Genomic DNA, 13901 nt, shown 5'->3' with positions numbered 1-13901 from the left:
CAAAGGGCCCCTCTCCGGCTGAACTCCCTCGTGAGTGATATTGTCATACTCATCGACGATGTCATCGTCATCGTCGGTGTCCGCACGGTCTTCTATAGGTTCATTGGATCGTGGAGGCTTCACTGAAACTCTTGCAATAGAATGGAACCAGCGTAGGTATTCCTTGTAATGGTTGTTCCAATGAGCGGCACCTGATTCTGGAGCCATTCTTTGCCTTTGTTCCCTCTGCGCAAGTGGCAATGCGTGCTTGACACTCCAATCATTCTCAGTATATCGTTTCTTCCTGTCGATACTGTAATAACAATTCGGTGGGCATATAAGTGTTTGGGTATGAATGAAATAATTTAAATGAAAGATGACCTCAAACAAAATTAATGTACCAGTGCAAAGCTTGGGATGTTGAAATAGCCTCCGATGGAAAGTCTTGGAGTCTTGAGAACTGCCTCTTCACACGGTAAGGCAAGTGCATCTCCACGACAAAGAAGAAAATCAAAGGGACGCATGACCTCCACAATTCTTCATCCCGTCTGCACAAGTCACTCAAGCCCAAGTTGTCCAGCTCATCTCTATCGTACGGTGTCCAGAATATCTATGCAAATATTAAACATTAGTATCAGTCTACACCATATAAGTACTCACAAATTCGGATGAAGTATTACTTGATTTTTGTGTTAGGCAATCCAAATCGTCCATGTAGCGCATGTAGCGGCGCACAGGATCCCCTCTAACAGCGCCCACATTTTTCTAGCAATACGCAACAGTAGGCCTTGACTCCTCATCATGGTGTGGCCATGCCTTAAATAAAAAGTAAGTTAGGATTAATTAGAAAAGGTGTTGTTCAAGTAATCAAATGCAAACTTAAGAGCATGAAACAAACCTCCAATTCACCACGGTATGGCCGGCCAACAGGGAACCTTTCCCAAATCCATATCTGCAACAAGTATGCACATCCACCAAGGTTGGAGTCATTTCCAACATTCCTGCATGCGTCACAGAGCTGTCGATACATCCAAGCAAGTGTTGCTGAGCCCCAGCTGTACTGTGCTATATTCTCCCACTGCCAACCAAGAATTGGCAAGACCATCCAAGATATAGTGTTCCCTGAACCATCGGGAAACAAGAACCCTCCGAACAAGTGCCACATCCATGCACGTGCTTGGCGCTGAACGACCTCCTCAGGTGCTCCGGGAGGACAATGGTTGAAATGCTGCTTCAACCAATGCGAACTCACCCCTGAGGTCTTCCTGTCCTTGACTCCGTCGGGTGGTGCTGGTGGACGTATACCAATGTGAGCCTCAACCATATCTCTCCATCCATCACTTTGAACTATTCCTGTTACTGCATTGCCTTCTAATGGTAGTCCAAGAATCATAGCAACATCTTGCATAGTGATGGTCACCTCCCCGCAAGGCAAATGGAACGTATGTGTCTCTGGCCTCCAACGGTCCGCAAAAGCACTGAGCAGAGGTGCATCCATCACTGGGAGGCCCGCGCACACAACCCGTGCGAGAGGAAGCATCCCGGCCCGGCGAAGGTACGGCACATACCGCTCATCCCATCATAGTGGGGAGTGGGTACGTGGACGAAGGGGCTGCAACGCCTGTTTTGATAAAAGGATTTGTTAGAGGAGGAAAAACACAAATATAATATGAATAATGAATTATAATGAAAATGTATTACGATATTTATTGGGGTCGAAAGACTAACCTCGCCTTGGTCAACTAGGACGTGAGCCCGATGCTTGGAGTCGTAAAACGTCTCCAGAAGGGGGTACGTGGGGTGCGACATCCTGCAAATCAAAATTTGAATAGTACAAACCAACATAAAATAAACCGAAAAGTAATTAAAATGACCATGGTAAGTAAAACAAAAATTATAGACAATCAATCAATTTTATTGTAACTATAGAGTAACAATGACCTCTATGTAAACTTTATACTAAGCACAAACTATACCTCTCCCCGTGTGCTATGTCTTATCCTCTTTCTCGACTTAGGTTGGGCTGTTCTTTTTCTTTTTGATTTCTTTTTCTTCTTACACTTGCACTGAGAACAAAATCTATGGCACTTGGAGCAACGGTTCTGGCTCCTGTCCTCACCGAAATCACCGGTGCCATAGTCCGCACTAGCCCGACCTTGCGACTCGTCCATGTCACCTTTGAGCCTTTTCTTCCACCTCCTTCCTTTTTTAGGTTTCAACAGTGACGCATCCGGCATGTACTCTAGTCCCTTGTATTCGGGCCATTGGGACGGATCGAGGTAAGGCTCAAAACTGGACTCCCAAATGTTGATTGTGTTCGACTGAGCGTAGTACGGACTCAAATAAGTGGGGCTTTTGAAACATAGCCCTCGAGCTCTACATGCCATTATTAGGTGCGAGCATGGAAGGTGTAACAGCTGTGGTGTCGTGCAAGTGCACTCGCCAGATCTGAGGTCCACTTTGTAATGGCGTCCTCCATGACTCTCTCCTCCTATATTTGTACCACCTGCACCTCTAACACCATAAATCATTCTTTCAGGGCCGTAGGGTGCTGCAAGTTGGTTCACCGATCTATCCTCAGCATCCTTAAGGTGTTCCTTCACTATTAGTCCCCATTGTTCACCCTTATCCAACAAACTCCGGGCTTTACTCCATCTATCGACGAAGTACTCGTTCAACTTCTCGAATGAGTACTCTACAATGCCTGCAACAGGTCTTGACCGAATACCGCTGAATATATTGTTTAATGACTCAGCGTTGTTTGTGGACATGATACCGTACCGCTTCCCCCTTCATCATAAGCAAGAGCCCATTTATCTTTGTCTACCATCTTGCCTTTCAGCTACTCCTTGGCCGTCTCATTCATTTCCTTCTCCAAATATGCAAGTTTTTCTTCAAAAGCTTTCTCCGTGCGCACTGAACAAAGCAACTTTAGTTTTCTAATTAGTCCCTTATTTTTTTGACGCCTCCACATGTTTGCTGCAAAGTGTCGCATGCACCACCTGTGCACAAGAGGGGGAAATCCATCCATGTGCTCTTTAGCGCAGTTTAGGAGACCATGGTGCCAGTCAGATATCATACAACTTGTCTGGAGGGACCCAATACATACAGCCGCACTAGCTTCATGTACCAGGACTAGCTATCGTTGTTTTCTCCTTCGGTCAAAGCAAATGCTAACAGAACTATTTGCCTCTCTGGATCCACGGCTACTGCCATCATTAGTGTCCCCTTGTATTTATCCGTCAAGAATGTGGCATCCACGAGGATCACAGGTCGGCAATGCTGGAATGATTCAGCACACTGGGAAAGCACCAGAACACCCTTTGTAAAACGTGCTTGTACACTCCGTTGTGAGGAAGCATCATGGTTCCTGTGTGTATGAACCACCTAATCCCTGGATTGTATAGAGACATGCCCGTCAAGACTCTAGGCACCCTTGCATATGACTCTAGCCATTCTCCCCAGCAAAGAGCTATAGCATGCTGTTTTGCATGCCATGCTTTCGAGTACTTGACCCGGTAAGAACACATGCCGAAAATTTACTCCATAAGCGAAGGAACTGATGTGTCGCTGTTCTTCCGAACAATACCAAGAATGCGATGTGCTAGGTAACGTGTCGTGCACTGTGCGTGAACTTGCTTCGGTCTCGAGAATGCACATGTGTGAGGTTGTCTTACTCTGGTGATTTTCCACTGACCAGTGCCCCTAACAATCTGTGCCCATACACCCCATAGGCACCCCTACTTGCATAGCACATCGTACCGTACGCTCTTGTATGAATGAACCACATTAAATGGACGATAATGACACACTGCATAATCAGCCAAGAAAAATTGCAACTCTAGAAGTGAATTGAATTTCATGCCCATGCGAATCTCTGGACTGTCACTGTCAATTACAGACTCGCTTTCAAAGATATATGAGTCACAAATGGCTCTATGGATCCTACTAAGATCCTTAGCATTTGAAACCGACGGGACTTCAACGTGGGCTAGCTTCATCATGCGCATCTCTTCAGCAGTATAACTAAATCGTGCATCACCAGTGTTAATAACCCGACCCATTGACTCATCCATACACTCCTCATCACCACTTATTTCCTCATCACTAGAGCTGGATCCATCGCCGTCATCATTTTCCTGCTCTACTTGGGGCACACTAGCATTATCCTCCCATTCTTCTTCCCCAGTGCCTTCATCATCACCGTCTTCATTACTACTATCGTTTTCATTGTCCTCTAAACCCCAATAAATATCATCATCCTCTCCACCACCCCTTTCATCATCCTCCTCGAAGGTACCGTTGTCGAAATGATCGTTAGCGACGGCCATATCTTAATCCCCAACAAAATCACTAGCACAAGTGACATTTGGGACATCTTCTACAACGGTTGACTCTTGAGTTATATTCTTAATGCGAAATGGAACTTCATCTACTCTCCCAACTGATTCTTGTGATCTAGATCTATGGGTTATTTCAACAACCATCTCCCAACAAACCACATTTGCACGCACTACTATATCCTTATACTTCTTCCAATGCATCTCCGATTCCAATGTTGACATAACATAATGTGGTTTAACTTTACCACAATCAAATCTGCCCCTCAGAGATATTTCATCTATGCCACAACAATGCTTTGCAACAACTCGGTCTACCAAATCCTTGAACGATGGAGAACTATCGAAAAGTTCGACATCCTCTATCATATTCTCAAACTCTCCATTTTCCTTAACCATACCCCCGTGAAAGAACCGAACTAATTCGTCCATCTACAACAAAAAGAAACTGATTTACCTTCGTCACTAGTGCAAACAAACCAACTACAAAAACAAATGGAACCCATACGTACATTCGTCCACAAAATAGAAGGGACATTTACTATACATTGAATTGCATAGTTAGCCTAAATTAAATTTTAAATCTAAAGTTTGAGCATGCACATGATACAAGAGGTTCCACTGTGCCACTAATCCAACTAATTTTGACTAATATTCTCATTACCACTACCTAACCCTAACAAATGTAATATTTGAGACATGCAAGTCATTCCTCTCGTTAAATTCGGGAGCAGATAAGCATCTGAGTAACACTTAAACAACCATACATGAACATACTACCATATACAATATATTTCTACAAATCAAAGAACAAACCCTAACCAACAAATACCACTAAAATCCACCAATGCACAGGATGAAACAAAGAAAAAACAAGGGCAATACCTTCGGGGGAGGGGCTGGAGCGATCCCCCCCTAAACCGATGGATTTGGGGGGGTGTGTGTGGGGGGGGGGGACTGAGGGGCCGGCCGAAAAAACAAGGGCAATACCTTCGGGGGAGGGGCTGGAGCGATCCCCCCCCTAAACCGATGGATTTGGGGGTGGGGGGCGGACTGAGGGGCCGGCCGGCCGGCGGCAACCCTTTTGTGCCGCTCGGGCTCGGTCCGGAGGGAGGAGAAAGGGAGGGTGGTGGAGGAGGAGGCTTGTGCGGGCCCAGGACATAGCACTTGTCGCGCCAGCCCGCCTAGCGCGACAGCCATGTCCACGTCAGCGGCTGGCGTGGCACGCCACTGTTGGCTCCGCCAGCGTGGCACCCGTGTCGCGCCACATGCACTGGCGCGACAAAGGCTGTATGTCGTGCCAATGGATCTGACGCGACCAAACGGGCTATCTGGTAAAAATAAAACGACAATCAGGTTAAACTTAAAATATTATTAAAAAAAGTTAAAAAAAAAATCCCAGCAAACACACAATGGGTGGATTCTCCAGACCATCCGATCCCACGGAACATAGAACCAAACATTTTCGCAGCAATGGCGCGCCGGCGGTGGACGATCTCTCCTGGATCAGTCTCGACCGCCGGCAGTATACATCCTCGTCTCTTTTCTCCTCCGCAATTGGCAAAGATCAAAAGAACACAGCAAAAAAGAATTCCGATGTCAGCTTTTCGCGCGGCTCACGGCCCGCCCCGGATCCGCACTTTCTTGGCGTGCATCTCGGCGAACTCCGCCTCCGAGATCTCCGAGTTGGTCGCCGACGTGAGGTGCCGCACCGACAGGCGGTCGTCGCCGGGGTGGCGGCGCGCGCCGCCGGCCGCGGCGACCACGAGCACGAGCAGCAGCAGCGCCATGGCCGCGGACAGCGCGGCGAGCGCGGCCCACGCCGTGCGCGCGCCGCGCCGCAGCGGGGCGCACTGGTTGCCCACGACGTCCGCGAAGCCGGCCTTCACCAGCTCGCAGCTTACCAGCCGCTCCGTGCCCGGGAAGATGTCCAGCACGTTCTGGATGGAGCTCGTGTAGGTCTGCACCTTGTCGTAGTCGATCGCCGACGACAGGTCGGCCGGCCGGCAGTTGGCGGCGCCGCCGAAGTCCGAGCACGTCAGCCTCTTCAGGATCTTCAAGACAGGACGAAATAAACGCCATGTCAAGAACTCAAGATTACCGCCCAAATTTTTCTGAATTCTGAAAGTGTATAGAAGTTTCTGTTTACCTGAGGGATGTCGCCGATGGTGATGGCGCCGGACGGGCAGTTCTGTGGCCGGTACCGGTAGTCAGGTGGCCCAGCAAACGGGTTGCAGATGTAGTCCAGCTGCTTCACCGGATACTCTGATTTAATTGTGTAAATGTTTGAATTCACCTGATCTATGATGTCATGGATCCCTGCACCGACGTCGTGCAGAATTATGCTGCCGGAGAGCTTCTCGCTGCAGGGAATGATGGTGCCCAGCGTGCTGTTCTGAGGGTTCAGCTGGTACTCGTCCAGGGCCATACACGTGTCGGCGGCGAACTTGTCGAAGAAGTAGTACAGGCCGAAGTACACCCAGAAGAGGGTTGTCAGTATCCAGCAGAAGGCCGTGCACCTGTTGGAGATAGTTTCTTGTAGTCAGCATTCCATACAGGCTGAAAGGTCGCATGATTCAGGTTTGTATATTCAGATGGGTTTCTGAAGTTTGAAGGTAAGGTACTCACAAGTAGCACAGTTTTTGCAGTTTTAGAGGGCTCCCTACTGCAACATTCAGAGAAGCAATGTGTTAGATTCAGCAGTAGTAACCTATGATGATTCAAAGATTTATATTGCACATTCTGAGTAACTGAGTCACTTGCTTACCCAACAACACTAGAACTGCTACAAGATTCAGCACCACGGTTAAAATGGTTACAAGTTCCCTGAAATTCATCACATGTTTCAGTTCCAATGATGATCAGAAGTTTATACCAAAAGTAATATTATCTGGATCTTTTATATTTCTTTCCGATTCTGCAAAAAATTCTTACAATGTGTTGATCCCTCTAGTGACCAGGCGCATGTTCTTCTCCGCCTTCGCCTGAATCTCCATTGCTTCGGAGTTGAGCACATCTACCGTGGAGTTCAGATGATCCCATGCTTGACTGGTGTAGTTGTACAGCTTTGATGTGTTCTGCATCATCTCAATAGCTCCTGTTATGTTGTAAATGGTTGCTGTAGCCTCAAGTGCAGTCGTCCCAATGATCTCTTTCACAGATTCTGCTCTTGAGTGGAATTCTACCGTGCCGCGAAGGGCGACAGCTGATGCAACTCTGCAAATAAAATGCTTGCGGAATCACAAACTGCAGTGCTGCGTATGTTTACAGATTTCCAACAGTTACTGTTGATAATTAGTTTATTATTCTTGGTGTGAGCAACTTACATGACAAAAACTGCGAGGATGATACAGAGTATGACAGTCAAAATTTGGTATCTCTCTAGGAAATAGTCGAAGTCAGTGTATCTTTCTTTCCTTTTTGTGCAGAAAATCTTGGAGACTAATATAGTTCCCAGAAAAATGACACCACAAATAACCCACAATGCTGCAATCATGTATCCAGATCTACCTGTAAATATGGTCGACTGAAAAAAGTAAAAAACAACGGCAATCAGTTTTAATCCTTATATCGATATCTATGTTTCTATCTATCATTCTGAACATTTATCACGACTGAATGATCAGAACAGAATTTTTGTGTATTCAGTAGTGCTGTAGTGCCATGTTAATCTGCCAGAAAACCATGCCCTGACATCATGATGTATTCTCTAATAGCATTTATCTGTGGCCTGGACATCATTTCTAGCCCAAAAAAGGCGATTACTACCTAAAGCTCTGGGGAGTACGTTCAGATAAGCAGAGAGCTTACACTCCAGTAATGCTTGTCAGTGATATTGTACCCTCCCTCATACTTCCTCAGACCATCAAGAGGATCAATTCTTCTTGTTCTTACCGATAGAGCGCTCTCCGATCTGTTCGCAGCCTCCGACAAAATCCTACCCGCTGATCAGCACGAGCAACAAAGATCAGGTACCACTCACACCCAACAATATACCGCAGGAAAGAACATTGTCAAGCAGAACAGTACAAAACATGCTAAAGGAACAATGCACTATCGACAGGAGGAATGTCAACCAGAACAGTTAACCAGGATAACTTTGCGGTGCTGGCATGCTGCTTTACCTCTTGACAAATCTCTATTGTAAGTAAAGCAGATTCGCATGTTACCGGAAAGGCGAAAAAATCTGCGAGGTTTGTCTATGATACACATCAGGGGTTACTCACCTGCTCCAGTGGGGTGTTGCAGAGTGGTTTGGGCCTGAGCCAGTGCGTGTAACCTGCATGTGATTGCCGCGAAGCAGCAGAGCAGGAACACTAACTGCTCCAACCTCCTCGGTTCCATGCTAGCAAGCTGCCATCAGAAAAGTTCCAAGAATTACACTCCGATCACGATTCAGACATATAAAGATTGCATGCAAAAACCAAAGGATGTAGATCTGCAAGGAAGTAACTTTTTTTCCACTTGTGCGGCGTAAACTGTATGGCAGTTACTGACATTCTGATACATAAAAGAGTGTTTAAATCAACCAGAATATGTAATTTCTCCAGTGTGTTCTATCAATTCTAACGTGAAACGCATGTAAATTTTCCTGGCAGTTTCTCCAGCCTAACTTGTCAGGAATTCCAATGTGCCTTCTATCTATTCAAAGTTCAGAGTACCTAACTTCAGACTGATCTCTTGGAAGATGACTTTATTTCCTGATCGCATCTTGGACTACTGAATTTGCTTCCGTACCTAACCTAACTTTAAGTCTTTAACAGGTATGAGTCAACCTACAGAGTTATGGGCTTATGGCGGAACGTAGCTCCGTTGCACACGGTGAGATGGGCACTACATGAGTTTGGCATCAAGAGGACTACAGGAGTTCCTCAATAACACTGAGTTTCAGCGATATGACTTCTTTTTTTGATGAAACAGGAGGGGTAATCCCCTACTGATTATATATGACTTCTGGCATGTAAATACTTTAAATTCAGAAATGACAGCATACATGTTTAGATATCAGCAAATTAACAGTTAACGTTTAGAAGCTATCTGAAAAGTAGAGAAACTAGGAACATAGTGCAGTGTCAACAATCAGCATGCACCGAATTTATTGAATTGCTTCTCGCGGTCCGTCGTGAATTCCTTCTTTTTTTTCTTTTTCTTTTTTGCGGGTGTGAATTCCTTCTTCAGAGAAGCAGGAAGCCATGAAAACCGAGCGAGAGAGAAGATGCATGCATGATGAGCCCAAAATGATCACACGCAATTCAGTTCCTATCATCACTTCAGAAACTTCTAGGATGTAAGCGAGATCATCCAAACAACCTCCTTATTTTCTATCAGGGAAGATGAGCAAGGACAAACATTATTCTCAGGACGCCATGAACTCCGAACGCAAAGCCTGAACAAGAACACGAATAAAAAGAGAAACTGAAGAACCCGCAAGCTCCGGAAACTGACCTGAACCTGGCGCGGCCTCCTCCCCTGCTCCCACCATGCAAGCAGAAGCAGCGCTCCTCCGCTCCGCCACCCGCTGCCGCTCTCGCAGCAAAGACTGGAAGGCAGGGCCGCCGCGGCGCCGTCTCCGAACTACCACCTTCCTCCCGGCGTCCCTCTCACCATTTACTCCGAGCTCCCAGACGTGGCCTCCCTTTCCCAGTCACTCATCATACAATTCAGCCACCTCTCTCTCTCTCTCTTCTACCTCTCTCTAGAAGTCCAACCAGGCCACCTCTCTCTCTCTCTTTCTCTCTCCAAGACCACCTTGTCAAACGAGGCGACCAGCGATGGCCTCCCTTTCCCAGGCACCACCAACACGCGCGCTTATATACTACTAGTAGATGATCAAAGGGAGGAGGCGATCGTCTTTCGTCGACAGGGCCGGGATGACATGGACATGGACGGGAGCAAGCAAGGGGGGCCCCTAAAGCGCCATGCTTTCCTTGGCCATGGAGGAACTGGTAGGATGCCATGGGTCCCTCCTGCGCCGCGGCTGCCGGCACGCTCGCTCGCTTGCTCGCTGGCTGCAACCAAATCCCCCCGGCCAAGGAAAGAACGAATGCTAAAGGCGATCCACGGGACTAGCAGAGAAGGGTTTGAATCCGGATGGAGTTCGCGTAACAACTTTGGCTCGGGATCCCATGGGTTGGTTTGTTCGGGTTTCCCAATTCTGTTTGGATTTTTTTTTCCAGTTCAGTTGCCATCTTTCTCTCCTCCCTTTCTGCAGCTTCCTTCGAAGCCGGGAGTGTGTGTGTGGAAGTCGGCAGGAGCGGCCGGGGGCGCCGGAGCAGGGATGAAGTTGTAACCGGGGCAGTTTTTCAGGATAAACCTCGTGTTCATTAGTATTCCCATGTGCTATGAACCATAGGATCCGGTGATATATGGAACCATATATGATAAGTCCCAATTTCAGAATATGCGACCTAGGAAGTACGTGCATGACACTGCTAGAAAATGGCTCATTCGTCCGCGGCCTTTAGTACCGAGTATATTTTGGTCCGGTACTAACATTGCCTCGGGGTCATTTTAGTGCCGGGTCCAAATTTGAACGTTCCCTGAGCCATTTTAGTATCGATTCAAGACACCGGCCGGTACTAAATGTCGCCGGTGTTTTGGGCCGGCACTAAATGATCCTTTATGGGTTACTTCAAAAGAAATGCATCTTTTACCTAGTCACATGTGGTGCATAGGTGGGATGGTAAGGAAGTTACTCGCGAGACCGGAGGTCATGGGTTCGAATCCTCGCGACCGTGCATGCGTATTTACGCGTGAAAAATTCGCGTGACTTGTGACTGTAAAACTGTTTAAGATATTTTTTCTTTATTTTTTGGCTGTAAAACTGTTTAGTACCGGCCGATGTTGTCGACCAATACTAAATGTCCGCTTTAGTACCGGGCATTTGTGTGGGCCTCCCGGGAGTTCAAGATATTTTTTCTTTATTTTTTGGATGTAAAACTATTTAGTATCGGCCGGTACTAAATATTCGCTTTAGTACCGGGCATTTTGACCAGTACTAAATGGCGTGCCATTTAGTACCGGCCAATCGGTACCGGTCAACAGCCCGATACTAAAGGGTGGTTGCTGACCGGTACTAGTGTTGATTTTTCTAGCAGTGTGAACAATCACATAGTACTTTCTGTGTGTCAAAAAATTTCTGTTGTGTGATGTGATGATAGATAAAAATTGTGCATGCACCTGGAGTATAATGCAAAACTTAAATCGAATACTTGAAAGTGGTCCAACATAATGGCGACCCAAGAAAAAACGGTACGGCCGGTCTACGGCTATGGGCACACTGCAGGAGGAAACTAAAAACTCCCTAAAGTAACATGCGGTTTTGCAGGTACCTTTCTTGCATTGAATCCGCGAGCACTTTGCACCGATCAAGATATAGTTGAATTCATTTCAGACCGCCAGGGCAAGGCCTTCAGTCTAACAATGGGGGCCGACAATGGATTAGAGGTTCACAAGCTAGTACAAGAGTATTTAGTGAAGATGGGCGTTCAAGTGAGAAGGCTACTGGTGCAAGGACGATTTGTTCCCTTGGTTGTGAAGGTGGAAATAGTAAATTGATGGGTAAAGATGGAAACGGCTATGAAATACCCGCGAATCCGCGGATACTCTACCCGCTGGACGCGGATTCGGGTCTGGGTTTGTACCCGCAGGCACAGGAGCGGAGCGGGTATGACTCTATACCCAACGGGTATTGTATAACGGGTTTGAAAATTTAATATCCGAACCCGAAAATCTGCAAACCCGCTGACACGTGAGGTCCAAATACCCATATATATATATATCATCTTTAGGGTTTCTCTGATTTTCTCCCCCACTCCTCACTTCGAGCACCAGCAGCAGCCGCCGCCCCCCACCCCCTGGCGCAGCGCCCGGCGGCGCCCCCAGGCCTCAGTGTCGCGCCCAGGCCCCAGCGCCCTCGCCCCTCCGCCCCTCCCTCCTCTGGTCCTCCTCGGAGCTCGGATCCAGGCCACGCGCGGACGCGCCCAGGCGAGCGCAGGCGCCCCCGAGGCCCCGACACCCTCCCTCCTCGCTCAGAGACGACGCGCGCAGCGGCCACTCGGCCAGGCTGCCAGGGCCCGAGGCCGATTCCATCCCAGGGGACCCGCACAGGACGCAGCCCCTTGCTCTTTGATTGCTCTTTGATTGTTGTTTAAATTAATATATATGCTATTTGTTGTTTAATTATTAATTTTTGTTTGCTGTTAAATTGAATTTTATGCTTGATTTTCTAAAGTTTGGGGGTACACGGACGTGCCCGCGGGTATCCGCGGACAGCGGGTGCGGGTATGGGTTTCTAACCATCGTGGGTTGCGGGCGCGGGTTTTGACTTGCGGGGGTGGGTCTCTGAAATTACTATCCGTGCGGATTTTACCCGTTGCTATTTTTAGATGGGTGGCACAAGTTTTTTTTTAATTAAAAGGCTGCACAAGTTTGCCTGCTCTTGTTGGAACCATTTATATAGAGGAGACGAGCAATGCCAAGAATGATTGAAACAATTGTAAACATTTAATAGCACTTGTATATATTTTTTTAAAAAGATAAGTATTCACACTTTTCTCGGTATCACCTATGGCAAAACTTATAAACATGGGCAGAGATAAATTTAGTAATATATATGAAAGATCCTCCGTATATTTCCTCTAACACGGGAAACCCACGAATTCATAGAAGCTGCAAAACCCATCCACACAATTTTTATTAAGTTGAGGGGCTTCCCTTGAAAGAGAGCCGCAGGCATAAAGGTCCTAAAAACGATTCTGCCGTGTTTCTTTCGGCTTCACCTTTTGCCCCTTTCGTCCCTTGCGTTCACAGTGGCGTAGGAAGCTGAAAAATCTTTGACCTAAAAATGAGGCGCCTTGGAACTAGCTAGCCGAGTATTAAATATCTACCGCTACCTGAATTAGTCTGAGCATTAGTGGGAATGCTGATTAGGTTAACTGGACAGCAGAGGTCAAAAGACTCCTAATTGGAGAAGAGCTGAATAGGATGACCAAAGAAAGTACCTCCCTGGGACCCACGCAGGAGGTCAGTTGGATCCTATGCGGATCAGGCACAACTGCACCAACTTTATCAGGGAGTGTAGGAGAATTTTAGTTTATACACTTGATCAGACAAAATGTTTTAATAGCATTTGATGATATCCTAATATAGACATAGAGCAAATAAGCAGGCGACTTTCTATAATATGATGACAACTTTTGATAGCCTCTAGATATGTAAAAGCTTACAACTTCAAGTACATAATAAAGTGCTTGCTTGCTTGCTATGCTTGGAAGATACCAAACTTTAACACCTAATTCAACCATCGACACTTATTTTTTCGTACAAGAATGTAACAAAATTAATACTAGCACCAGTAAGGAGCAGAAAGAAAACCACCATCTTAAATAAATTTTTTTGGCCTGAGATATATACAAGTATTAGTTTAAAAAAAGTCAGTGATTCATATCCAATATCATAGGTCAAAAGGATTCATAGGTCAAAAGGATTCTAGCTAATACGGTTGTTCTCATTTATACGTTTGGCCAGCTATATATTTTTTTTGTCTTATGCCATATTCAAAATGTTGAAATGTGCTTAATA

General features: G+C 46.5%; 1 protein-coding gene across 2 annotated transcripts; it reads right to left on the bottom strand.

The window, feature by feature from the left end:
* Positions 1-5706: 5706 nt before the first annotated feature.
* On the bottom strand, positions 5707-10564 carry LOC120686298. 2 transcript variants are annotated; one of them, XM_039968497.1, is made up of 9 exons: positions 9765-10564; positions 8546-8672; positions 8130-8263; positions 7646-7845; positions 7254-7535; positions 7087-7145; positions 6948-6984; positions 6469-6838; positions 5707-6373 (listed from the first exon to the last, which is right to left on the bottom strand). In XM_039968497.1, the coding sequence occupies exons 2-9, from the start codon at positions 8661-8663 to the stop codon at positions 5936-5938; spliced, it is 1638 nt and encodes a 545-aa protein (XP_039824431.1). In that variant the 5' UTR covers positions 8664-8672; positions 9765-10564; the 3' UTR covers positions 5707-5935. The 2 variants fall into 2 exon arrangements, with proteins under 2 accessions (XP_039824431.1, XP_039824432.1); XM_039968498.1 differs by lacking the exons at positions 8546-8672; positions 9765-10564 and having other exon boundaries at positions 7646-7829; positions 8130-8539.
* Positions 10565-13901: the final 3337 nt, after the last annotated feature.

This window comes from Panicum virgatum, chromosome 8N (assembly GCF_016808335.1).
Source record: "Panicum virgatum strain AP13 chromosome 8N, P.virgatum_v5, whole genome shotgun sequence".
NCBI lineage: Eukaryota > Viridiplantae > Streptophyta > Magnoliopsida > Poales > Poaceae > Panicum > Panicum virgatum.
Note: the sequence above shows the minus strand (reverse complement) of the source record. Positions and strands in the feature narration are given on the sequence as shown.

Coding starts and splice junctions, on each gene's coding strand:
- LOC120686298 (XM_039968497.1), bottom strand. CDS start 8,663: ATGGAACCGAGGAGGTTGGAGCAGTTAGTGTTCCTGCTCTGCTGCTTC. Junction 7,846..8,129: donor CTGACAAGCATTACTGGAGT/GTAAGCTCTCTG, acceptor TACTTTTTTCAG/TCGACCATATTTACAGGTAG. Junction 6,985..7,086: donor AGCAGTTCTAGTGTTGTTGG/GTAAGCAAGTGA, acceptor TGAATGTTGCAG/TAGGGAGCCCTCTAAAACTG.